The sequence below is a fragment of the Canis lupus genome, chromosome 5 (genome assembly GCF_048164855.1).
Source record: "Canis lupus baileyi chromosome 5, mCanLup2.hap1, whole genome shotgun sequence".
NCBI classification, from domain to species: domain Eukaryota; kingdom Metazoa; phylum Chordata; class Mammalia; order Carnivora; family Canidae; genus Canis; species Canis lupus.
Window position 1 is genome coordinate 59,827,470 of NC_132842.1, and position 25,816 is coordinate 59,853,285.

The 25,816-nt window shown below is 43.8% G+C and overlaps 2 protein-coding genes across 12 annotated transcripts in view; both read right to left on the reverse strand.

The window, feature by feature from the left end:
• Positions 1-627: 627 nt before the first annotated feature.
• ARL2BP (ARF like GTPase 2 binding protein) lies at positions 628-7,440 on the reverse strand. 5 transcript variants are annotated; one of them, XM_072826978.1, is made up of 6 exons: positions 7,181-7,440; positions 6,473-6,534; positions 4,844-4,950; positions 2,934-3,019; positions 2,602-2,698; positions 628-2,323 (listed from the first exon to the last, which is right to left on the reverse strand). In XM_072826978.1, the coding sequence occupies exons 1-6, from the start codon at positions 7,216-7,218 to the stop codon at positions 2,273-2,275; spliced, it is 441 nt and encodes a 146-aa protein (XP_072683079.1). In that variant the 5' UTR covers positions 7,219-7,440; the 3' UTR covers positions 628-2,272. The 5 variants fall into 5 exon arrangements, with proteins under 5 accessions (XP_072683079.1, XP_072683076.1, XP_072683078.1 ...); XM_072826975.1 differs by having other exon boundaries at positions 628-2,105; positions 7,181-7,438; XM_072826977.1 differs by having other exon boundaries at positions 628-2,083; positions 7,181-7,423.
• A 6,124-nt stretch (positions 7,441-13,564) lies between these two features.
• RSPRY1 (ring finger and SPRY domain containing 1) overlaps positions 13,565-25,816 on the reverse strand; it is a 46,351-nt gene continuing 34,099 nt past the window's right edge. For all 7 annotated transcript variants that reach the window (XM_072826980.1, XM_072826986.1, XM_072826981.1 and 4 more), the window contains 4 exons: positions 24,283-24,385; positions 23,796-23,948; positions 18,316-18,420; positions 13,565-14,929 (listed from right to left, as the gene is read on the reverse strand). In XM_072826980.1, coding sequence (XP_072683081.1) covers positions 14,833-14,929; positions 18,316-18,420; positions 23,796-23,948; positions 24,283-24,385 — 458 coding nt within the window. In that variant the 3' untranslated portion in view covers positions 13,565-14,832. The remainder of the gene's footprint in view (positions 14,930-18,315; positions 18,421-23,795; positions 23,949-24,282; positions 24,386-25,816) is intronic.

Sequence of the window (25,816 nt, forward strand, 5' to 3'; positions counted from 1 at the left end):
CCTGCCACAACAGCCAATTGCATTGCAGATGTCCGTCCATGTGCTCACTCTGACTACTGTTTTGTTTAGGCCAGCGCCCCCTGCAGTTTAGGGGAATATTGCTTCCAGCCAGTGAGGAGTCCACAGCAGTAAGACAGTGCAGCTGTCTGAACCTGGGCAGGTTTCACACTCCAAACCAGCCCTCAGCTCCAACAAAAGTGACACAAGGACAGAAGTTGCTGTGTGGACAGAGACAGGTTTCTAAAATTAGAAACCTTATGAGAAATCAGAAAGCGTATCTGCTAATATTTAGCTACGACAGGCTTGCTTGCTTTTTTTTCCGAGTGGAAAAGAATCATTTGCCTCTGTTCTCATTTATTTTCTTGTAACTGATTCTTTGCACTTGTACACATTTGTGGCCTGTGTCAACTAGGCAGACAGACCAACAGGTCTTCGTCAAGTACTTCAAACATTAGAGGACTACAGCATAGTTCTCTATAGTGGCGTAATCCTCTATAAAAAGGGCAAGAAGCAAAAGGCTAGGAGTGGCAGCATTTGCAAAAGCTGGCTGAGAGTGCCTTTGGCTTGGAAGACCAAAGTAGCAGTGACCCAACGGTGACAGTGAAGAAAGGGGAGGACTCTGAAGAATCATGGTTCTTGCAATGTACTTCCAAGTTTACTTATGGTACAAAAGTATTTAATAAGCGCCACACATTAGTACAGAAAAACACAGTCTATAGCTCATACTTTAAAACCACAACAGCCAACTGAAATCAGTAGAGTCTTGTTTTTACTTAGGGAAAAAATATAGAAGGTACACATTGGGAATTGAAATACACTATGCTTTTTCTTTCTAGAGGTATGATATGTCTTTTCTGGTCAGTAATTTCTCTGAAACATTGTGCTACGTCAAAGCCTACAGATGACCAGTGAAGCTGTCTGCTCTCCTACTTCTGCTGAGCTAGCTCAGTGGAACACCATCTTGGCAGGCAGATTCTGACAGGAGGAGGCAACTACAGAGACCCTACCCCCAACAGAACACCTAACAAAATGATTTATATGGAAAGGGATTTCAGAAACCTGTACAAACACTTAACATGCTGTAAGAAAGGGAGACCTTTTAGCCTACTTCCAGCATAAGCACACACTCGTTGGCGCCCAGTAAACCAGGCACGCCAACAAAGAAAGCCTTTTTGCTTTCATAGCACTAACAGCTAAAAAGCACACAGCATATAATACTTTGATCTTTAAGTGGGTAATCATGGAGGCTCCAAGATTATATCCACTAGGTTAGCCTGAGTATTTACCTATAAAAATATTTTTCTAAAAAATGCTTAAGAGGATTCTAGAAACAGACTACATCAAGGACTAGCAGAAGACAGTGATGCAAGGACTGCGAAGTGAAAGACAAGAAACTGATTTTCACATGGAGCTTCAGGTACAGGACTGAATCCTCAGCTGATTCCTAGAGCCGAGGCTAGCTGGGATGTGGCAGGGAGCTCAGCCAGGCGGCTGGCTTGATTAACAGCCTAGGGAAATGTTCCCCAACAGGAAGAACCCCCTTTTGAGGCTGCAGGTCTGATGAAACGATGCATACAGAAGGCTGTGAGCACACAAGAGCCTGATGGACATGCAGAGCCTGCTGAGCCAAAGTGGGCCAGAGAGGATGGGTTCTTCCAAATGCTTCTGACCTACCAGCATGTATATCAGGGAAAGAGGCCCCGGTGTGATGCCCGCCTTGGGCTTGCTCCAGAAGGGCCTGACGCAGAGGCCTGAGGCAGGGGGTCTGCTCGGGGAGGAGTGGTAGGATTACCGAACACGAGAAGGTGCTTCAGGGTCTCTGTAGGGTCAGTGGATTGTCTTCTGACCCATCAATACTTAACATTAATGAGTTGTAAAACAGAGTCAGTCTTTCCAATGGGTATTGTCACATTAGCCAGAGCCTCTTCCAGTCTATTGGGCTGGCAACGTCCAGAAAGATCCCATTGCCTGGTGGTGGGACCTAGGGCCGCAGGTCATTCTGGGAAGCTGGCACAGAAGATGATTTGCACAATGAAGTCACCACTAAACCACTGCTTAAGTCCAGTCCCCGACCTTCTTTTTCCTGGGTTAGAAAAGAAATAATCCTAAGAGGCAAGGAATAGGGGAAAAATAAAAGTCCTTTTCTAGGTCAGAACTCTGCCTCTGGCATGGGGGAGGAGGTGCTCAGGCTGAGAGGGTGGCCACAGAGGAGCACACAGGAGGGGGAAGGAGGTTATTTTGCATTCTGGTTCAGCACTGCCCCAGTCATTCTTTAAAAAGTGTCACCTCTTTTCACAGAAATAGATTTTTTCCTATGAAGAGCCTGCATTAGAAGAGAGGCAAGGTAATTAGACCTGCTTTTCAGTTTTGTCCTTTTGATTATTTATGGTAAGAGGTACCTGGGACTTGTTACAACAAAACACGACAATATAGTCCCTCAGTAAGGGTGCTGGGTCCTGCTTGGAGGACAGTAGCTTGCTCTTCTGACACCTGGTTAGCTGCCAGACTGATAGCCAGCCAGTGGTGGGGAGAAACCAAGTTTCTACTTGACATTTCCTTAGTGCTTTGATGTGGCTAACAAAGTGAGCAAGAGTGACTTACTGCTCTGTAGTCCAGAAACATTTCTTTAAAAGCCAGGAAATCTGTAAACGTGAGCAGCATGTCAAATATGTCGCCTGCCACTTCATCTTTATGGTGCCTGCGGAGGAAAAGGATGGCCTTTTCACAACAGGCTAAAACAGACTCTGTCTCTTCAAGATCCCACTAGAGGGTTGTGAGGGCCTCCCACCCAGGACCCAACCACTGAGTGCTGCCACCCTTCATGTTCATGCACTGGAGCAAAAATAAAAAAAATTAAAAAGAGGGCCTTTTTTTCAGAGTGAAGGAGGAGGAAGGTGAAAAAAGATACAAGTGCAGAGTTAAGCGCAACTCACTGTAAAGTTGTTGTGAAAGCCGCCATGTTAAACCCAGGAATCCGCTCCAGCAGCTGTTCTTCAATATACTTTTCTACCAAAGAAATCTGCAACAGTGGAAGGGATCGTGGTTTTAGGAAAACAAGGCTGCTTTTCAGAGAAGTCTGGGCTCTAGGCCTTTGCAAACACTTCCTAAGAGCCTATTCTATGTGCCAGGCTCCATGGTGAGCGCTGGGGAAACTAAGGAACCCAAATAGGGCGCTTGTCCTCACTGAGCACGTGCCCTGGCTCACATGGGGAAGGGGAAGGTGCTGAGATAGGTGGAGGCAGCGGACACCAGGGCTCCCAACCCCCCGTGGTAGGAAGTGAGTAATGAAGTAAATGGAGCCTTTTTCCTTGGGCAGATGGAATCTATTAAAAAAGAACGGACAGGGGTGCCTGAGTGGCTCAGTGGCTGAGCGTCTGCCTTTGGCTCAGGTCGTGATCCTCGGTTTTTGGGTTCCTGGGATGGAGTTCCGCATCAGGCTCCCTGTGGGGAGCCTGCTTCTCCCTCTGCCTGTGTCTCTGCCTGTCTCATGAATAAATAAAAAGGGATCCCTGGGTGGCGCAGCGGTTTGGCGCCTGCCTTTGGCCCAGGGCGCGATCCTGGAGGCCCGGGATCGAATCCCACGTCGGGCTCCCGGTGCATGGAGCCTGCTTCTCCCTCTGCCTGTGTCTCTGCCTCTCTCTCTCTCTCTCTGTGACTATCATGAATAAATAAATAAAATCTTTAAAAAAAAAAAAAAAAGATCTTTAAAAAAAAAGGGGGGGGGGGGCAAAGAGGCATACTGCTGGAGGTAATCACAGGTTCTATATATGTTGAGGCTTGGCTGGAGGAAACCATCCAGGATGTCATGCTTCTAAGGCTAAGAAAATCCCGGAGACTCAACCTTTGCTCAGACAGAGGATATCGTACCAAGAGGGTAACTCCAGGCCTCAGCAAGGGTCCAGAGTTGAGACTCCTGGGTTCTGGTCGTGGTCTCCCCACCAACTGATTAATGATCTTGGTCTTGGTTTTCACTTCCACCTAACAGTCATGCCATGTCTGACTGGATGTGTTGTAGCAAAAAACACAGTTGATGCTTAATAGAGAGGGTCTGAACTGTGTGTCTCCACACAGACATGGGTTTTTTGTCTTTGTTTTATAAATATAATACAGTACTTTAACTGTAATTTCTCTTTATGATTTTAGTAACATTTTCTTTTCTCCAGTTTCCTTTAATACAGTATAGAATACCTATACAAAATACGTGTTTATCAACAATTTGTTATTGGTAAGGCTTCCAGTCAACAGGCTACAAGTAGTTATGTTTTTGAGAAGTCAGAAAGTTATATGGGGATTTTTGACCACAGGGGCATCGGCACCCCAAGTCCCCATAGTGTTTAAGGGTCAGCTGTAGTGTGTGTCCCAAGTCCAAAGGTCAAAAGCATATCAATGCAAGGTACAGTGAACCCATATGTTCTAACTGAAGACAGGAGTATGATCAAGCCAAACTTCTTTTTTAAAGTAAGTTGGATGGGGCAGCCCTGGTGGCGCAGCGGTTTAGCGCCACCTGCAGCCCAGGGCGTGATCCTGGAGACCCGGAGTCCTGTGTCGGGCTCCCTGCATGGAGCCTGCTTCTCCCTGTGCCTGTGTCTCTGCCTCTCTCCCCGTGTCTCTCATAAGTAAATAAATAAAATCTAAAAAAACAAAAAAAACAAAAAACAAGTTGGATGAAAGCCACCAAATGCTGCGGAGGAAAAGCAACAGATGAGAACTAAACCGGATTCTAAACAATTCCTGACAGGTGGCAGCTTCTCAAAGTCCAGCATATGTCAACATCTTTTGGTTTTCAACTCACATTTTAAAGAACTCCTACTAATCTCAGGGGGAGGGAAACAAAACCACTTACATATTCATTAAAAATAGGCGTGTAGGTGAGTTTATTCTCTTCTGTGTCTTCAAACTCCTGATAGTACTTGTCCATGAAATTCCTCTGTAGTAACTGGAACTCGTCATCTGAACCACAGTAAGAAAATGTTACGCTTTTTATTGGAAACTAAAAACCATTCTGATTTATAAACAGGCAGGAATTCTCTGCCAGCACAAGTGCTTTCTCAATGGCCAGGATCTAGGAGAGGGAAAGCTAAAGATGCTTTAAGGAAGTGTTCAATAGGATACCAGTGTTCAAAAAGCCCGATCCAGTCTTTTTATTAATAATAAGTATTAGTATTTTTAAAAATGTGGTAACATATACCTCACAAAAAATTCACCATTTTAACTATTTTTGAGTGTGGTTTGGTGGCATTAAGTACATCCCCATTGTTATGCAACCATGACCACCATTCTTTGGTCCATTTTAAAGACACCCAATTCAGGGTGGCTTGGGAGCTCCTTCACATGCCTTTTCCACAAAGGAATGGGTTCTCTTATAATATGATTTCAGCAGCTGTAACAGTGCAGTGATTAAGCACATGGGCTCTGATCCTAGCTCAGCCACTTGAATTGTGTGACCTTGGCACACTTCCTAGTATCTCTAAGCCCCAGTTTTGTCGACTAGAAAATGAGGATGATCAAAGTACCTATCATAAAGGATTGCCAAGTGGAATTCAGATAAGGACTAGCATAGAGATTAGTTTATAGCAAACACTTGAATGTGAGAGAACAGGGAACGTTAGCAAGTGAAGAGAATATTACTTCTGAAAGTAAAAGGAAAGCTTCACAAATGACCCAGACTTTAGGATAAATACCCTGAGCTTAAAAAAGGGTCCTTTTCCCATGGCACAGGGTGCCCAAAAGGGCAAAAGAACTCAGAAGTATTCCTTGGGATTCTCCCAGAAACCGTCAGAGTCACAGAGGACAAGGGCTTACTGGTGAAATATTTAAAGTGTGAACCTTTTTGGGACCTGAAAATATAAAAGCTTGGGTCAGTCATTTTCAGACTAAACTAGACTGAGAAACACTGCTAGGACCACTAAACTAACGCAGTCCTTTTTTGCCTAATTTGAAGAAAACTCTGAATTTTCTCAAAGTTTTTCTCCCCCACGTATTTGTCTTAAACCTTGGGTGCCTGTCACTGCTTATTAGCAGGCCTGTGTGCACCCAAGTTAATGCACAAAGCAAGCCTCAGAACCCAGGAAAATACAGAACCAGAACCAGCTGAACTATGGCGCTTTATTTTCTTCATGGACATGTGTGCTATGACTATGGTATTGGGCTGTGGTTTATGTGATGAAAACGTTAAAGCTCAAAACTGAAAAATGGAATTCCTCTTACTCTGAAATAAGGTAGGCTGTGCCAAGAGCTTCCTAACGTCTAGGGCCCCATCCCCTCCGTAAATCCCTTCTAGGACCTAAATCCATGGTTACTGTTGAAGCAGTGGGGGATGTTTGCCTCAAAAATCACAGCAAGGCTCCATATTACTCTGTGCTACGTTGAAACTGATTCGCAGCTTGCTGTTTTCTCTCAAAATGAACTCCAAACTGCAAGGGGGTAAGAACTACAGAGGGCACAGGTTAGACCGCGGCTCAAGGAAGCTTACCCATGATGATGTCCTCTAAATATCCAACCACAGCGTCGAATTCTGCATCAGAGGCAGAAGAGCTGAAAAATATATACCGCCATTAGGTGCTGTTTCAAAGAATCCGCTTAAAAAATATATCAAGGACATTTTAAACATGCCTAAAAAAGAAACCGCAAAACGAACTTCCCATCACCCAGCTTCAACCACTAAGAATGATGATCGTCTAAGGGAGCGATTCCAAACAGGGCGATACGTTTGACACGTTGGTGACATCGAAGCTCAATGAATGTCTCCACTTTCGGAAAACCTGTCCTGACACGAGGAACTACGACAGGGGCAGGTAAAGGGAGCGACGGCCCGCCCGCCCCCAGGGTGTCGCCATCAGCGCACACCGAGCGGCCTGCGAGCGCGGGCCCGGCGCCAGCGACACACTGGCGGAGGGCGACAGGCCCGGGAGTCCCCGAGGTGGTGGCGGGTCCTCCGCCCCGTGCTCGGCCTCGGCAGCTCAAGGCCGCCGGGCTCTGCTGACGACGGAGGGTCGGAGCTTCACCACCGTCGCTCCCCCCCCTCCCCCCCCCCCCGCGGCCTCCAGGCCTCAGCAGGGAGGCCGCTGCAGCCGCGCGGTCGGCGGCGGCCCCTCACCCCGCTCCCGGCCCTCCCGGACACCCCCACTGCACGGGGCGGAGGCCCGGGCGAGCGCCGGCAGCGCCGGGCGGCGTCACTCACAACGACAGCGCGAAGCTCTCTTCCTCTAGGGCGTCCATCGCCGCCGCCGCCGCCGCCGCATCCACCCGCGGGGCGAGCGCGCCCGTCGGCCTTACCCCGCCCGCGGCCCGGGCCCAGCCTCCGCTCTGCTCCGTAGAGCCCCAGCCCGCATCCGGGAGGCCTCGCCGCCGACGCCGCGGCCGCTCACGGCCCGGGCCTCAGGCCTCAGGCTCCCCGGCGGCGGCCACGAGCCGCCCGGGCCCCCGCGCCCGGCCAGGCCTCTCGGCGCCCGCCGCACTCGCCGCGGGGTCCGGGCGTCAGTTACCCACAGCCCGGCGCCGCGCCCCGCCTCCCGTCACCATGGCCACCACAACCGCTTCCGCCGCCTCGCGCTTCCCGAGAGCCAATCACAGGCGCGCGCTGCCCGACGCCGGGGGCGGGGCAAAGTGGGGAGCGGAAGTGAGGAAAGGGAGAGAGGCGCGGGGGCAGGCCTTGAGCCTCAGCGGCCGCCTGTTCCCGGAGCGTCCTCTGGGTTGGTGGCGGTTAACTCTCGCGTCGTCCCCTCTTAAGGAGGAAGGAATGGAAGCTGAGGACCGCAGTTTCGCTTGCAACTTGGGGATAAATTACAGGATTTAAGAAGATTAAATAGGGGGCGCCTGGGAGGCTCAGTGGCCTAGGGTGGGACTCTGGATTTCCGCCCAGGCCGTGTTCCCGGGATGGAGACCCAGGCCTGCGTGCGCTCCGCGCTCAGCGTGGCGTCCGCCGGAGATTCTCTCTCCATCTCCCGCCGCCCTAACGCCGGCCCCCCGTGCTTGCTCGCTCTCTAAATCTTTTAAAAAGATTAAAGTGGGTTGTAAGAGCACTGTAAACTGCAGATTTCTTGAGTGCCAATCCCTTAGCTTTTGAATCTAATAATGCAGACCTCGGGATCCCTGGGTGGCGCAGCGCTTTGGCGCCTGCCTTTGGCCCAGGGCGCGATCCTGGAGACCCGGGATCGAATCCCACATCGGGCTCCCGGTGCATGGAGCCTGCTTCTCCCTCTGCCTATATCTCTGCCTCTCTCTCTCTCTGTGACTATCATAAATAAATTAAAAAAAAAATTAAAAAAAAAAAATAATAATGCAGACCTCTTACAAGACAGTTGCAACCTTTTGTGGAATTTACATCATAAAGATAATATTCATATCATAAACATTATTCGGCAAGCAGTTATTAGTTTCTTGGCTAATTAGGCGCAATAAAAGTTGACAATCACTGAACCAATGTAATCAGAAATGGGATAATTGTGTTCCAGGAAAACTCCCCTCCCAAACTCAAATTTTGCAAAAGGATTCCCGAGAGCTGATTTCTCTTTGTTTATTAAAGATTTTATTCACGAGAGACGCAGAAGCATAGACAGGTAGAGGGAGAAGCAGGCTCTCTGAGGGGAGCCTGAGGCAGGACTCGACCCCGGACCCCAGGATCACGACCTGAGCCAAAGGCAAACCCTCGGCCCCTGAGCCACCCAGGTGCCTGGAGCTGATTTCTCAGGATTGGACCATGAGGCCTTATGTGTCTTTGGTTGTGTTATACCCTTGGGCCAAATGTGTGGTACGTGTCTGCAGTGAAGGTTTGATCTGAGGGTCAAGATGGCCAGCCTGAGTGAATTGACATTTTGAATGGACATGAAATAGATCTCAGTGAGGGGTACCTGGGTGGCTCAATGGGTTTGGTATCCCACTGTGGTTTTGGCTCAGATGGTGATCTCCAGGCCATGGGATTGAGCCCTCCCCCACCAAACAAGAGTCTACTTGTCCCTCTCTCTCCCCTTCTGCCCCTCCCTCGCTCACTCATGCTTGCTGTCTCACTCTCTCAAATAACATTTATTTTTTAAAGATTTAATTTATTCATTCATGAGAGACACATAGAGAGAGGCAGAGACACAGGCAGAGGGAGGAGCAGGCTCCATGCAGGGAGCCCGACGTGGGACTTGATCCCGGGTCTCCAGGATCACGCCCGCTGAGCCACCAGGACTGCCCTCTCAAATAACATTTTAAAAAATAGTTAACAGTGGAATCTGGGGGCAGCCCGGGTGGCTCAGCGGTTTAGTGCCGCCTTCAGCCCAGGGCGTGATCCTGGAGACCCGGGATCAAGTCCCACTTCGGGCTCCCTGCATGGAGCCTGCTCCTCCCTCTTGCTCTTTCTTGCTCCTGTCTCTTGCTCTGTGTCTCTCATGAATAAATAAAATCTTAAAAAACAAACAGTGGGATCTGGAACTAAAAATGGTTACCAAGAGAGTTGTATCCAGAGTGAATGAGATCAGATCTCAGAGCTATTATATTTAGCACCAAATAGAAGACAGGTATCTATAAAGGTTTGCTGATTAACTAGACTGAGTTATATTTAAGGCAAGTGATGGTTTTGCAGCTCAAAGCAAACTCAGCATTTCCTCATGACCTATTTTCTCTATAAACCACTTATTTCTTCTGGACTAAATGAACGTGCTCACCATTTTTCTACTTCTGAATCATATGCAATCAGAGTGGAGTAGGAAATGATTTCAGCTGTTCTGGATATCTATTGCTATTACAAACTACCCAAAAATTTAGTGACAACACAACAATTATTGTGCTTAGCAATCTGCAATTTGGGCAGGACTTGGTAGTGACAGTCTCTGTTCTACTTGGCATCAGTTGGGGCAGCTGGAATGGGGCTAGAGGAGCCTCTTCCAGCATGCTCACTCACATGTCTGGCAAATCATTGTTGGCTCTTGCCTGGGAGCTCAGCTGTGGATGTTGGTCAGAGGACTACTGGTTGGCAGGGAGTGGGGGGGGGGGTGTCTTCAGTTTCTCTCCATTTAAGTCTTCCCAGAGATGGTTGAGTTTTCTCACACCATGGTGGCTGGGTCCAAAAACAAATATTTCAAGAGACAGGAATTGGAAATTGCCAGCCACTTAGGGACTGGAAACTGGCACAGTGTCACTTCCACTGACTTCTATTAGTCAAATAGACATGAAGTCCATCCAGATTTTAGGAGAGGGGGCTTAAACTTCATCTGTAGATGGGAAAGATGTCAAAGAATTTGTGGCTAATTCCACTTTACCATTTCTGAGTTTTGTCTTGTTTTAAGATTTTATTTATTTGAGAGACAGAGCACAAACGGGGGAAGGGCTGAGGCAGAGGGAGAGGGACAAGCAGACTCTTTGCTGAGCAGGGAGCCCAACATGGGGCTGGATCCCAGGATCCTGAGACCATGACCTTAGCCAAAATCAGCCGCTTAACCGATGGAGCCACCCAGGTGCCCTACCATGTCTGGCTTGAAGAACAAATGGGCACAAAGATAATAATAGGTACCCATTTACTCAGGCATGTGCCAGTTACTGTGCTAAGCATATATTTATATACATGGTCTCTTTTTGAAATACTTGAAACTCTATGAGAAAAAAAAGAAACAACTCCTAAAGGTATTATCTTATAGATTAAGAAACAAAGGCTTAGAAGTACTTGCAAATGGGTGATAAGTGGCATCATTGAGCTGGAACTGGGTCCAGGCTTACTCCCAAGGTATGTTTAACTGTCATGCTATATATGGCTCCAATCCCTGAGCTGTCAAACAATACTCCTAGAAATCAGAACATGTTTTTCTGCTAAAACAGAATGGTGGCCTTTAAAGAAAAAATTTAAGACTCACTTGAATATATTATGTTTTACATTAATAATTTCTTTTTTTTAAAAGATTTTATTTATCTATTCATGAGAGACATAGAGGCAGAGACAGACAGAGGGACAAGCAGGCCTCTCACAGGGAGCCCAATGTGGGACTCAATCTCTGGACCCAGGATCATGCCCTGAGCCGAAGGCAGACGCTCAACCACTGAGCCATCCAAGCGTCCCAATAGTCATTTCTTAAATCCTTTGTGGGTAAGCATTAAAAAAAATTTTAAGGGATGCCTGGGTGGCTCAGTGGTTGAGTGGCTGCCTTTGGCTCAGGGCCTGAACCTGGATTCCCAGGATTGGGTTCCACGTTGGGCTCCTTGCCTGGAGCTTGCTTCTCCTTCCTCTGTGTCTCTACCTCTCTTTCTGTGTCTCTCATGAATAAATAAAATCTTAAAAAAAAAAAACAATTTAAGACTTATTTTGGGGGGTAGAGAATCGAGCAGACTCCCAGGTGAGGGAGTAGCCAGGTAGGGGGCTTGATCCCACAACCAATGAGATTATGATCTGGCCTGGGTGGTTCAGTTGGTGAACTACCCAACTCTTGATTTTGGCTCAGGTCATGATCTCAGGGTCCTGAGATGGAGCACCCCTGTCAAGCTCCACGCTCAGTGCAGAGTTTGCTTGTCCCTTTCCCTCTGCTCCTCTCCCTCTTCGTACTCTTGACACTATTTCTCTCTCAAATAAAATATTAAAAACAATTGTTTTAAGTGAATGAATAAAAAATGGACTATCTGGGCAGCCTGGGTGGCTCAGCAGTTTAGCGCCGCCTTCAGCCCAGGGTCTGATCCCGGAATCCCAGGATCGAGTCCCACGTCAGGCTCCCTGCATGGAGCCTGCTTCTCCCTCTGCCTGTGTCTCTGCCTCTCTCTGTCATGAATAAATAAATAAAATCTTAAAAAAAAAAAAAGACTATCTTGGAAAGAGCTGAACAGTTTCCTGGATTCAAGATATCTGAAATTCATGCAAAAGTCATTTTCTGCAAATGAAATTTTGATTTGATTGAATCCTTGTTTTCTGGTGTGCAAAAGGCACCATAACTTTACCTTGCTTTATCAGTATCATTCCAAAAAGATAGCAATTCATTAAAATTTTTTTTTTGGCTGGAACCCTGGGAGCATTTCTCCAATAAATCACTGAGAGGGCAGCCTGGGTGGCTCAGTGGTTTAGCGCTGCCTTCAGCCCAGGTAATGATCCTGGAGACCCAGGATTGAGTTCCATGCCCGGCTCCCTGCATGGAGCCTGCTTCTCCCTCTGCCTGTCTCTGCCTCTCTCTCTGTGTCTCTCATGAATAAATAAAATCTTTAAAAATCACTGAAGAAATGCCAGCATTTAATTTTTTCTCTGTGGTATCAGTAAAAGCCTAGCTTTCAATTTCTCTTAAAATGCTTACATGCAGTGCAGAATATTGATCTACAGTTTATTCCCTTCTACATTACTTGCTATTCCCATTTTTTTTTTCTCTTCTATGTGGTCTTTCCCGTTGCAGCAGCTCCAAGATTACAACTTTGCTCCCATCCCAAGTAACTTAGTATTGAAGTCCTTTTGTCTTATTGTCTAGTAAAGAATTGGAAAAGGCTATCTTATGAACAAAATTCAAGAGTAGATTTTTAGAAATCTAATAGACTCTTGCATTTGATTTCTGAGATGACCTATTAATTCTGTCCACTTTTCTCCACTGAATTTATAAGACCACCCTCACCTGTCTGCTGGACTTCAAAGTCTCCCTACTATTTTACTATTTCCCTGTTTTGCTTGTTCTCTGCCCTGCACTGCTCCTTCCTCACCCCTACCTTGTCCATTCTCCACATAGATGCTAGAGCTATCTTTTAAAATTATTGGTGCACTCCCATGTTTACCTCTTTGCTTTCTATTGCACTTAGGATAAAATATGAATTCCTCAACATGGCTTCATGAGTAGTCCCCTGACCTCTCCAACATGGGAGCACACTGTTCTACTCTCTCAGTTCCTACCTTATTAACTTCAGGAATCTTCCATCAGATCCTGAAGCTCAGAGGTTTCTTCCTAGTTAGGCCTTTGCCTGCAATGCTGTGTTCCCATAGCTATGGAATCCTAGAAGCTTGTTCTCGGTCTCCATGCCTGGCCATGTCCTACTTTTTCCTTGACGTTTTTACTAGTGTTGTTAGTTCCTCAGTAAGATTTCTTCTGCCCCCTTCCACCCATCTAAATTAAGTCCTACTCATTCTCTCTCTCTCATAGCACCCTAATCTTTGAAGGCACTAACAACTTATGAAACAAATATATTGTCTTCTCCCCACTGTCAGACATAAGCTCCACAAACAGATGTTTTGTATACCATGCACAGTGCCCAGAACATACTAGGTGCTCAACAAAGATCTGCGGGATGAGTAAACGATTACTCTTGCTTCTTAATTCTAATACTTGACTCTCCTACCTTGGAAAGTAGCCCTTAAAACTGAGAGAATGAAGTCTTGGAACCTTAGCAGCAGGTACCAATGAAAGTTGTGAAATCTTAGTCAAAAAAGGCAATAAATGTTTTATTTCTTCAATGCAAATTACTGTATTCACAAGCTAAAGAAGGTGTATATATATATATATATACTTATGTATATATATATTTATATATGTGTGTGTATATATATATTTATATATATATTTGAAATTATGGAAGACTAAAGACATGGAAAAAATCCAGCACCCCAACAAGTACGGCCAGGAAGGAAATCAGCTCTGTGATAGAACAGTTTAATGAATTACAAACAAGAAAGGGTGGGGAAGGAAGAAAAAAAATGTGCATTGAGTTTAAGACACTGTAAAACTCAGAAGACATATTTACTATTCAAGTATAAACTCAGTAAGGACTTGGCATAAATTGAAAGGCAGCTGCTGAGGTACACCATTATAAAATAAGTTCTATGAATTTACAATTCTACCTTCCAATTTTCTGGGAGAAAAAACCAAACTCTTGAAGGTCTTCACCGGAGACCCTGAGAGGGATTAACACTTTTGATGAAGACATAGCAACAATCCATGATTGAATTTACTCTTCAAAAAACATGTATTTATTTAAAACAATAGGAATACGCGCTCTCAGACTGTCCTCTAAGAGTTTTTGAGACTGTTAGTTCAAGAGTTTCAAAGTATATTACTTCCAAAAACAATACTGATTTAAAAAAAATTTTTAACAAAAAACAAAAAACCTGATTTGATGGTACCTTAAAAATACCCTAAATACCAAATTTTCTCCAGTCTAACATTGCAATTAATTTAATAACTCCTCCTGCATTGTTAAAACATTTTTTCCTCAGAAAATGCGGGTATTGAAACTGGATAGAAACACCATGAATGTGAAAATACCACCAGTTTTCTGCAGTTAAAAAAAAACTACAATGTTCTTTGGAATCACGGAAATATCAAAAATTGGGTTTTTTTTCCACAGTCTGTGCACCTTCTTTCAGGCCCTCCATGTTGCTTGTAGCATTGACCTGTGTGGTTCTAGTTTATAGATTCAAGTCTTGCAGTGCAATATCCACGCTTAAAACACCGGTGTCTCTGTGACCAATGGGGAGTTATGTTTAACCCAGAAAAGCTGTTTACTTTTCCATAATGACTTCTGCCCCAGATAAAAACTTTAGAATGAGACAATACATCCTGTTAAACAATCAAATGCACCCAACATGGAGAATTCCAGTGTGGTTTCAGCACTCAGGAGGGCACGGTCTCCTAGCGTTTTTCATGGAAGGACCACAGGCCTAGCTGTTAGCACTCAGCTTTCCTTGGCCTTAAAAGGAATTTCTCAGGGCTGGCAAGTTGGGTTAGATTCTAAGAGAATTTTGTCTTTAACAAACTACCATTTTTAGCATAAAATCTGGCCATGGCTATAAGTTTCAATGTGCGCACAACTGATTAGAGATGTTTGTTTTTTTTTTTCTTTGTTTTCTCTTCAACATTGGCTGGAATCAAGTAGAAATAAGTCCATGATGCCTCTTCACGTGTGTCATGAAATATGAGAGATCTGTCTGACTCTAGACACTATTTCTTTACGACACAACGGGCAGGTCTCCAGTTGCAAGGCACAATCCATGCACAGGTCACTGAGGAGAAAGATACAAGTGCTGGTCAGGTTAATGCTTCAAAAGGGCAAACTGACAATGTGCCAACTAATCTAAAATATTAACAAGTTTGTTCAGTGAAAGTATAATCATTACACATCGTTAAAAAATGAACAATAAAATATAAACCAACAATGAGTCTCCCTCTCATTTCTGATCCTCCATTTTCTTCTTCTGAGAAGTCAAAAATTCAAGTAGATTCTTCTAGAAAGTCTGTAAAGTCTGTATGTACACAGCAAAAACTTACAGATGTGTATATATGCGTAGGGATAGAACATGTTATTTTCCCAGACAGCTATTCAGCCCAATATTAAATTCCCATTTCACACTGCAGATTTGACACAAAGCCTTTATATGCCAAATTTTCATTTGTATGTAGTTAGTTCCACTTCTGGGTTTCTGTTCTGTTCCACTGTGCTGCCATTCTTTTTATATACTGGGAGCAAACTATAAGCCTTTATTTTAATAGATCTTAAGATGTGGTAGGTAGGGTGGGTCCCCTCCATAACTTTTCATTTTCACAATTTTCTTGCCTTCTAACATGTAAGCTCTTAAATTAGCATTTCTATTTCCAGGAAGGAAGAAAAAAAGTTGACCCAAATTAAACTTGGAGTTACGGGAAAATTGTCCCCTTTACAATACTGAGAGCTCTTTCAAGAACAGGCCCATTTATTCGAGTCTTGTACTACATTCTTTAGTATAAAGTTTAAAAGTTTTCTTTTCATAGGCACCACATATTTCTTGGTATGTATTCTCAGATAGGCTTTTTTTTTTTTTTTGTAAAGTTTTTATTTACTCATTTAAATAATCTCTACACCAACAGAGGGCTGAAACTCAGAGCCCCAAGATCAAGAGTTGCATGCTCCATGGACTAAGTCAGCTAGACACCCCTGGTCTGGAGAAGTTTATATAGAATCTTTGTTTTTTTGTTTTTTTTTTTTTTTTTTTAGTTTATATAGAATCTATCTATTCCCTGAAAGTTTGAAATAATTCATCTGTGAAACCATTTGGGCTTTGTGCTTTTGCAGGTGTGTGTGTGTGTGTGTGTGTCAAATGTGGCTTTGATAATCATCTTGATTTCTTTTATGGTAATAGGAATGCTTAGATTGTTCATCTCCCACGGTCTGCTCAAGTCATTCAGTTTATCCAGATTTCCTTTCTTCCTTCCTACCCCTTTAAAATTGTTGTTGCTGCAGAAAGTTGAGCTACATTTTCTTATGATTCTAGGTTTCCTCTTTTGATTCTGTTTTGTATATATCTACTATGGACACTGCTAATACTTAAAGATACCTGGTTCTGAGTTTTTAGATTTTAGCCCCCATTTATCAGCACGCTATGTGTGCAAAACCACTGAGAAGGGCCAGAAAGCCCAAAGCTGAGTAAGATCAAGTACTGCTCTTTGGGATCTCAACAACCTCCCAGAGACAAAGATTAAAAAGGGTGTTGAGATATCCATTCTTTAAACTTTGCATCTGCCTGTGAGGCTCTAGTAATTAAAATCTTCAAAGGTGCTCAAACTGAGAATTCCAGGCTGCAGAGTTGATGCCAAGGAACAGCCACAGGTGGAGTCACTGGGCTTTTCTTCCACAAGAGAAATTGGTAAAGCTAAGGGTGAAATGAGATACACTGCCTGCACTTCCCTTAACAGCCAATTAGATAACAACCCATTGCAAAAGTTACCAAGGCAGAGTGAAGGGCCCAGGCTGAGCCACACCTGGAGGTGATAAACTGGGGTCCATCACTCTAGGCTCTGGACCCTCAGGAGACCTAGTGACTAAAGCTCTGCCAAAAGAAAGAGCAGGGCAGGTAGAAAAAAAAGAAAGAGCAGGGCAGGGTACGGGAGCTGAGTTACAGGGAGCTGGTTTGGACATCACCCTCGGTACTGCTCATCCACATTCAGCACATATGCCTGGGCCAGATTAGGGCTGGCACACTACCCAGCTTCTGTTTCTAACCTTGGTGGGGAGGCCTTCTTGGGGGGCATTGTACTTGTTACTCTTGCTGATATTTGGACACTCTTCTATAGGATCCAGGCTGCCCTCTAGTTCATCTCCTATAACTGAACTTGGTTAGATGGGATGGAGGCGTTGCCTTCTCAATGGTTAGGAGGGTAGATAGTAAGTAAATGAGGAGGCCCTAAAAATAAAATTGAAAGGGATTTCCCAAGAGGCTCATAAATATTATTAAAATCTTTACATTTTAGGGCAGCCCGGGTGGCTCAGCGGTTTAGCGCCTGCCTTCAGCCCAGGGTGTGATCCTGGAGACCCGGGATCAAGTCCCATGTCGGGCTCCCTGCGTGGAGCCTGCCTCTCCTTCTGCTTGTGTCTCTGCCTCTTTCTCTGCATCCCTCTGTGTCTCTCATGGATAAATAAATAAAATCTTAAAAAAAAAATCTTTACATTTTGCGAGGTGAAAACTGTATTAAAATATAATACTGAGTAAAAAAAAATAAAAAGAGACGCCTTCCATCAAGCAGCTTCTATTTCAGATACTTTCTGGAAGACAGCCATGTTTTTCCCTGGCAAACTCTAATTTCTCATTCAGTCCACTTTGTATATAATAAACTTTAATGGACAGATATGGAACTGTGGGGGATCCCTGGGTGGCTCAGCAGTTTAGCTCCTGCCTTTGGCCTAGGGCGTGGTCCTGGAGTCCCGGGATCGAGTCCCACATTGGGCTCCCTGCATGGAGCCTGCTTCTCTCTCTGCCTGTGTCTCTGCCTCTCTCTCTGTGTGTCTCTCATGAATAAATAAATAAAATCTTAAAAAAAAAAAAAAAAGAAAGAAAGAAAAGAAAAAGATATGGAACTGGTAACACTGCATAGAGTCCAAGGGCAGGCAGCTCCTGGATGGGCCACAATGACAAGCAGATTACTTTGAGCTGAAAATAATCGAGGTCCTAGGTGCTAGAAAAAGTCTCAGGAAGAGACTGTACCTTCCCTGCAACTGTCTAAAAAATTTTTACATAGAATACCTGTTATCAGGAAAAGAATTATTAACACACTAAGAAACTTACCTGTATAACAGGGCAACCTTTGTTTTCCAGACATCTCCTCTCACCTTCCTGCTAATGGCTTTCTTCACCTTTTTACCTCCTGACTTCTGCCCCTTTCCTTAGCTTAGGAAGACATACTTACATCATTTTGTCTGTCTTTGGAATTTCTTGTCTGTGTGGATTCCCCATATATACAAAACTAAATTTGATTTTCTCCTGTTAATCTGTAGCAAATAAATTTAATTCTGAGTCTAGCTAGAGGAACTCTGGACAGAGGGAAATTTCTTTCTCTCCTATAGCTGTAAAAGCAGTTCTAGAATAGGAGGAAATTTTACCAAATGCAATACACAAAAGAAATGACCAAACTCTCTTACCTATGTCCACATGGCTTCAACTGTGTGTCTGCTACTTCGTCACAACACAGGGAGCAGCAGTTTTCCCGGATACTGACTTGCTTCAATAGAGCAAGACGCCTGTGCCTGAGTAGAAAGAGTAGTTTGAAACTTATTTGGTCAACACATAAATGGGCCTATTAGCAGTGATGCATATTAAATGCTTTGAAAATGCTCTGTCCATATGAAGTACACTATAGGTATTCCTTAAGCTTTGGTCAGTAAGGTTCTCACTTGCATCTCATTTCAACCCTATAGTGATTTTCTTTTTTTTTTTTTAATTTATTTTTATTTTTTTATTTTTTTTCCTATAGTGATTTTCTATAGAAGAGAATGACAGAGGCAGTTATTCACATTTTGTAGACAAAGACATTGTTCATAGAAAGGATTTATGTAAGGTCACACACATGGTAAACAGATTTAGGAATCAAATTCAACTCCTGGTTCTCAGTCTAGTACTAGTTTTATTTTATTTTATTTTATTTTATTTTATTTTATTTATTTTATTTTATTAAAAGGTTTTATTTATTCATGATAGAGAGAGAGAGAGAGAGAGAGAGAGGGGCAGAGACACAGGCAGAGGGATAAGCAGGCTCCATGCCAGGAGCCTGACCCAGGACTTGACCCCGGGACTCCAGGATCGTGCCCTGGGCCAAAGGCAGGTGCCAAACTGCTGAGCCACCCAGGGATCCTTTTCAAATTTTCACCTTTAAGTCCTATAGCTCTGAGAGTTTGATGATTTTCACCTTTAAGTCCTATAGCTCTGAGAGTTTGATGAAAAGCAGTATTTTCCCAAGAAAAATGCACACATATAAGTTCCTATACAATTTCAAGGTGTTTATGATAGTCCAGCACAGACTATTCTGGAAGCCCACACACCTCGGGGTAGAACCCTTAAATTACATGTTGACCCGTCTGAAATGGAAAAGCAGACAGGCAGAACTGCTTTGCTGAAGGTGCAGACCTGGTAGCTGGGCAAGAGAAACATGAAATATTCACTCTGTTCACCTTAAGCCTAAGTCTGGAAATGCAACAATGAAGAGAGGAATAAAAACATATCCCTGCCTTCACAAAGTTTCCACTTCATGGAAGAGAGACTAGAAAGAAACTAGGTGAGAAAGCAAAATATATAGAATTTTAAGTGCTGATGAGAAGTATGAAGAAAAAGCAGGGAGAAGGATGAGGTAGTGTGTAGGAGAAGCAGGGAGATACCATTTTAAATATGGCAGCCACGGGAGGTGACACTTAAGACAGGAAGGGCATGAGGGAATGAGACCTATGATATCTGAAGAGACGCTATTTGTGATATTGTGATTTATTTAAAGATTTTATTTATTTATTCATGAGAGACAGAGAGAGGCAGAGACATAGGCAGAGGGAGCCCCATGGATCAGGCCCTGACCCAAAGGCAGATGCTCAACCACTGAGCCACCCAGGTGTCCCTGATATTGTGATTTATAATAAATATACATTTGGTCTAGGTCTGGGTTCCTGGCATAGAGGTCCTAAAACCCTGGAAATTTCCTAAGAGAGGAGAGCAATAAAGATGTTTTGTTGTGTTAATTAGGTGGATACTGAAAAGCCCCTAGGTAACCTAAGATTGTGGCTGGTTGCTTTGCCAGGGGAACCAACCCTGTAATTAGTGGGTTGGAACTTTCACTCCTCCCCCACCTCCCAGGAGGGCTGAGGGGCTGGAGGTTGACTTCAATCACTAATGACCAAAGTTCTCATCAATCCTGTCTCCTTAATGAAGCCACCATAAAAACCTGTGAGGAGAGAGTTTGAAAATCTTCAAGGTTGGTGAACACGTGGAGGTTTGAGGAGAGTGGCGTGCTCACAGGGCATGCAGGCTTCTTGCCTCTTCCCACATGCCTTGCCCTCCGCATTGCTTCCATCTGTTCCTATGTTATATCCTTTTATAATAAACTAGTAATCTAGTTACTAGGAAAGTAAACTATTAAGTTCTGTGAGCCACTCCAACAAATTAATCAAATCTGATGAGGGAGTCATGAGAATCTTCCATTTTTAAAATTTCTTTTTAAATTTCTTTTATTAATTTATTTATTTTCTTCAATTTAGATGCAGTCAGAAGCACTGTAAAAATTCACACTGGCAACAGTCATCTAAAGTGGGGTTGTAGGACAGCTTTATAGGACTGAGCCCTTAACCTGTGGGATGGGATGATCTCTCCAGGTACAGAGTGTGTCAGAATTGAGTTAACTGCTTGTGGTGCTAGAAAACACACAGGCCTATTCTAGTAGCAAGAATAACCAGCACAAAGGCCCTGAGGCTACAATCTGGATGTTTCTGGAGCAGCAAGGCCAGGGTGGCTGAATAAGGAGCATGAACAAATAAGAGATAAAATGGGAGATAAAGGGCAGCCCCAGTGGTGCAGTGGGTTAGCGCCGCCTGCAGCCCAGGGCGTGATCCTGGAGACTCTGGATCGAGTCCCAGGTCAGGCTCCCTGCATGGAGCCTGCTTCTCCCTCTCTGCCTGTGTCTCTGCCTATCTCTCTGTCTCTATGAATAAATAAATAAAATCTTTAAAAAAAAAAAAAAAGGGAGATAAAATCAGAGAAATAACAAAGGAGAGGAAGGGACAAATCGTTTACAGCCTACAAGGTCACAGTAAGAATTTAAGTTTTCACCTTAAGTGAAATGAAAAGCCACTAGAGTCTTTTGAGCAGAAAAGGGCACAATCTGATTTAAGCTGTAACAAAATCATTCTGGAAGCTGTGTTGAATAGACTGAAGGGGATCCAGGCAGAAGCTAAATGTCAGGGCAAAAATGATACACGTAGGAAATGATGGCAGCTTGGACAATGGTGGCTGCAGTGAGAGTGACAAGAAGTAGTTGGATTTGGGATACATTCAGAAGGCCCAGCCCCCAGGGTGGCTGAGGGATAGGATGTAGGGAATAGCAGAAAGTATGGTGTCAAAGGTAACTCTGGGATTGTGGCCAGGGAACCTGGAATGATAATGGAGTTATTAACGAATGAAAGTAGCCAGCAGTTCTACAATCCTGGCCTCTAGTGGATGACTATTGTGGCTGAGAGGGGATATGGTTCATCACTGTACTCTTGTTTTCTTTTGCATTTGAAGTTCCTCCTAACAAAAAGGTTGAGAGGAGGGATAAAAAAAGAATGAATGAAGGAGAATTAGAGACAGTGAGTATATACCATATAGAATTTATAAGTTCCCAATTAGTCACAGGGCGATGATCTCCCACCAGGAAGCCAGAAAGGAATATATTCCAATGAGTAAACAGATACATGGAAAACTGTCTTAGGCACATCCACACCTAATGCTACAATCTGTAATGAGGTGCAACTGTAATGTTAAAGGGGTACAAGGTAGCAGCAGGAGGTTTACTTGGCCTCCACTGATTCTTATGTTGGTGCCACTCAGAGACAATGCAAGGTGAGGTTGTCCTAGCCTCTAACACCGCTCTCATTTAGGGCCGTCTGCACCTTGTGTCAAGCTGACAGGGAACTGAGAGACTACATAGAACCTGCCCGTAAAAGACTTTTTATAGGTGATACCTATTGCCATCTGACTTTTTTTTTTTAAGATTTTATTTATTTATTTGAAAGAGAGAGAAAGAGAGAGAGTGAGAGAGAGTGCAAGAGCACAAGCAGAGGGCAGGACAAGGGAGAGAGAGAAGCAGACTCCTTGATGAGTAGGGAGCCCAACAAAGGGCTGGATCCCAAGACCTTGGGATCATGACCTGAGTGGAAGGCAGTTTTTTTTTTTTAAAGATTTTATTTATTTATTCATAGAGACACAGAGAGAGAATGAGAGGCAGAGACACAGGCAGAGGGAGAAGCAGGCTCCATGCAGAGAGCCTGACGTGGGACTTGATCCAGGGTCTCCAGGATCACGCCCTGGGCTGCAGGCGGCACTAAACCGCTGCGCCACCGGGGCTGCCCGGAAGGCAGATGTTTAAGACAGTCATGCACCCTGTCATCTGACTTGCAAAGTTTAATTCTGCAGGGGTGGTTCACTAAGTGCTGGAGCAGTGTGAACTATGGCAGCCTCCAGGGGAGCTCTTGGGTTCTGCATTCCCCTTTCAGGGTGTATGGCACAAGGCAGGCCTAATGCCAGGCTACATCCAAGAAGACAGGCTAAGTAAAAAGGAATGAGGCAGGACAGACGTGCAAGGTATCATCACTTCATATGTTCACCAAAAGGAATTTAAAGTTCAGAATCTCTGTCAGACACCAAGCCACGTGGCAGGGGAGTTCTAGGAGTGAACCTCAGGTTCCTGAGCTGGCATGTACGTGGCCCTTCTACTCCTGCCATATCACAGAGGTTCTATTGTAGCAGGCAATGCTGCTGGGTCACCATGTGACATTTTCTGGTTCATTGGAAACTGCTGAGCCACTTTTGGCCTTGAGACACCGAGTCCAAGGTGAAGCACAGCCCAGAAGGACTGTTTGCAGACCTGCTTTCTTAGCCACAACAGGAGCTAGGATTACAACACTGTGTTACAGATACCTTCAGGGGCATGACGGCTCAACCCTGGCTCCACCGTAGCCAGTGGGACCTCCTTGAGTGCTGACAGATTCTGTCACTGATCTGACCCAAGTGGCGTTACTAGCAGGGATGCTCTTTCTCACATAGGCCCAGAAAGCTGCTCTGTTAAAAAATGATAACCTTTGGCTCATATGGTCAAATAAGCTCCAAGTTGAGGTCATTACTAGGAAGTGTCTGGAGTCTCTCCTAGCTTAAGGAACAGACCACGTTTATCACAGAGGAAGAAAAGCAGCTATTCATCCAGGAGACAATGCTGATCACAGTTTTTAGAAAAGTGGGGCTGTGGAATTTTATCCAAGATGGCATTCTCTGTCCTAATGGCTGCAGAGCAGTGTTGGCATCTTTGCCACAATGGCTAAACCCAACAGGAAGTCTATTTCAACAAATCCCAAAGTTAACAGCACATCTGTTAAAAGATATACTTGATTTCCTAATGTTTAGGACTTTTCATTGACCTTCAGGTAAAGTTAGTTAAGGGGCTTTTTTTTGTGTATGTTCATGTGTTATGTTGTCTGGTTTTTATACCAATGTTATTTAGTTCATAAAATTATTTGGAAGTGCTTTTTCTTCCTGGGTTCTGTAACATTTTAAATAGTAATGAAGTTATCTGTTACTTAAAACTTTGGTGGAAATCTCTTATGAAACCAACCTGGGTCTGGTGGTTTTGGGGGACATACCCCTTACTTTGATTCAATTAATTTTGTAATAACTGGTTTGTATCTCTTTGAGTAATTTATATTTCCTAGGAGGTCATCCATTTTACTCAAGTTTTCAAAATTATTTAAAAACTCAGGCTTTAAAACAAACAAACAAACAAAAACTCAGGTTTTAAAAATTATTTAAAAGCTGAAAAAAAGTCTCAAGGAACTGTTTCAGCTTCTCACGAAATGCGGTGAAAGTCTGCAGACAGCCTAAGTGGTCTCCTTACCTTGGCAAAATGATTTTCTCTTCAGCTGTTAGGAAGGCGTAGTCATTAAAAGTGCTAAATTTCATAGATGGTGGATATTTGAATGGTTTAGCTCCAAAATTGAACTCACATTGTTGATATGACATGAAACTAGCTGCAGCAAAAAATCCAGATCTAGAAATAAAAACAATGACAGAGGTCAAGAGAATTCATGAAAACAAAGTAATACTCATACACAAAGTGGCTTTTAGATATTGTACCCTAGCAGAAAGGAGGGTGACAGATTCTGTTTACTAAACTAGATAGGGCTGTGACCCTGACACTATCCTGCCCTCATTTCCCATATCAAACTTTGGGACCGTTTTAAGTATGATCAAATGGGCCCCCAATGACTCAAAATAAAATTATTTCTCATTACAACTGACTATATAAGTGGACAAAGTCTTTTTCTGGAGAAAAGTGAATTCCACGTATCTACTCAAATTTTTGACTAAGGAAAGCTACTTACACAGTAGATGAAAAGACTTGCTTCTCAGGAGGCAGCTGGTTGCCATTTAAAAAGAAGATCATTTGCTTTTCATTCAAGTCTAACAGAAATCCTACTGTGTCTCCTAGAGGATAAAGTGGAACATTATTAGGGTAAGGGTTTACTACTGCCAGGATTCTGCTCAGTGTCTCAAGCGTTAAATACATCACTGTATAAATCTATAGCCATGTATTAACACATTCACCTTCCTCACTTTTTCTACAGCTGATCTAATACTTTAATGTACCATTAAGAAGAAAATGCTGCCAATTAATCTGTGACAAACTATCAATTTTAGGTTTCACCTCAATTTCAAAGATGTTAGAATGTGGAAAAATGTGCATTTTGGGATCAGTGAAATATGGCCAGGTCCAAATCCTGTGCTTCCTTGCCTCTCCACTGAGTAACAACTCCCAGAGATAACAACTGCTCAAAAGCATGTTAAAAAAAAAAAAAAATCATTCATCCGCACTCAAAGTTTCTGCCTTTTAAACTGTCAAAGATGGGCGGCCCAGGTGGCTCAGCGGTTTAGCGCTACCTTCAGCCCAGGGCCTGATGCTGGAGATCTGGGATTGAGTCCCACATCAGGCTCCCTGCAGGGAGCCTGCTTCTCCCTCTGCCTGTGTCTCTCTTAATAAATAAATAAAATCATAAAAAAATTAACTGTTAAAAATAATAAACACATGAAATTATACAGTGATGACAAGAAATATGGATACTCAAAGCTGGTGGAGGAGAATCTGTCGATAGATGGCAAACGCCTTGAAGTTCTATATCCCCCAAGCCAAAGAAGTTTCCCTTCCAGGGGTTTATCCTGAGAAAGCCAGAATGGTTTGTAATATTTTTTTAATCATAATTTTCAAAAGCAAAAATCGAATTGTCCAACCCCTTGGGAGCATTGGTTGATATAGTATAATGATATAATGGGTTATTGAAAAAGCCATTAAAAATAATGTTATTTAATAATCTGGAAAGCTGCTCAAGGCATATATAACAACAGCAAAAAATATACCAAATTTTAAGTGTTTAAAAAAAAAATTAGAGGTGCCTGGTTGGCTTAGTTGGTTAGGCGTCTGCCTTTGGCTCAGGTCATGATCTCAGGGTCCTGGGATAGAGCCACACATTGGTGGTGGTGGTAGTGGTGTGTGTGTGGGGTCCCTGCTCAGCAGGGAGTTTGCTTGTCCCTCTCCCTCTGCCTGCTGCTCCCCCTACTTGTGCTCTCTGTCAAATAAATAAAATCTTTAAAAAAAATTATAAGGGATTTTCAGTTTGCTTTTCTCCTATTTTTCAAATTTTTATGCTAAATGTATTACTTCAGTAATCCTTTTCAAAATTATTAAAAACACAAGTGAGGCAGTCTTTGTAGACAGTGCTTCCATCTTCAGGTCTGCTAAATGGAGAGCTTTTATGTTCCTTTAAGAACCTGCCAGCTGTTAAAATGAAGGCTTATATTGGCTTTTCAGGTTTCTCTTTTCCCACACTATCATTTGAGCTAATTAGGTGGAGCCATCCCCTC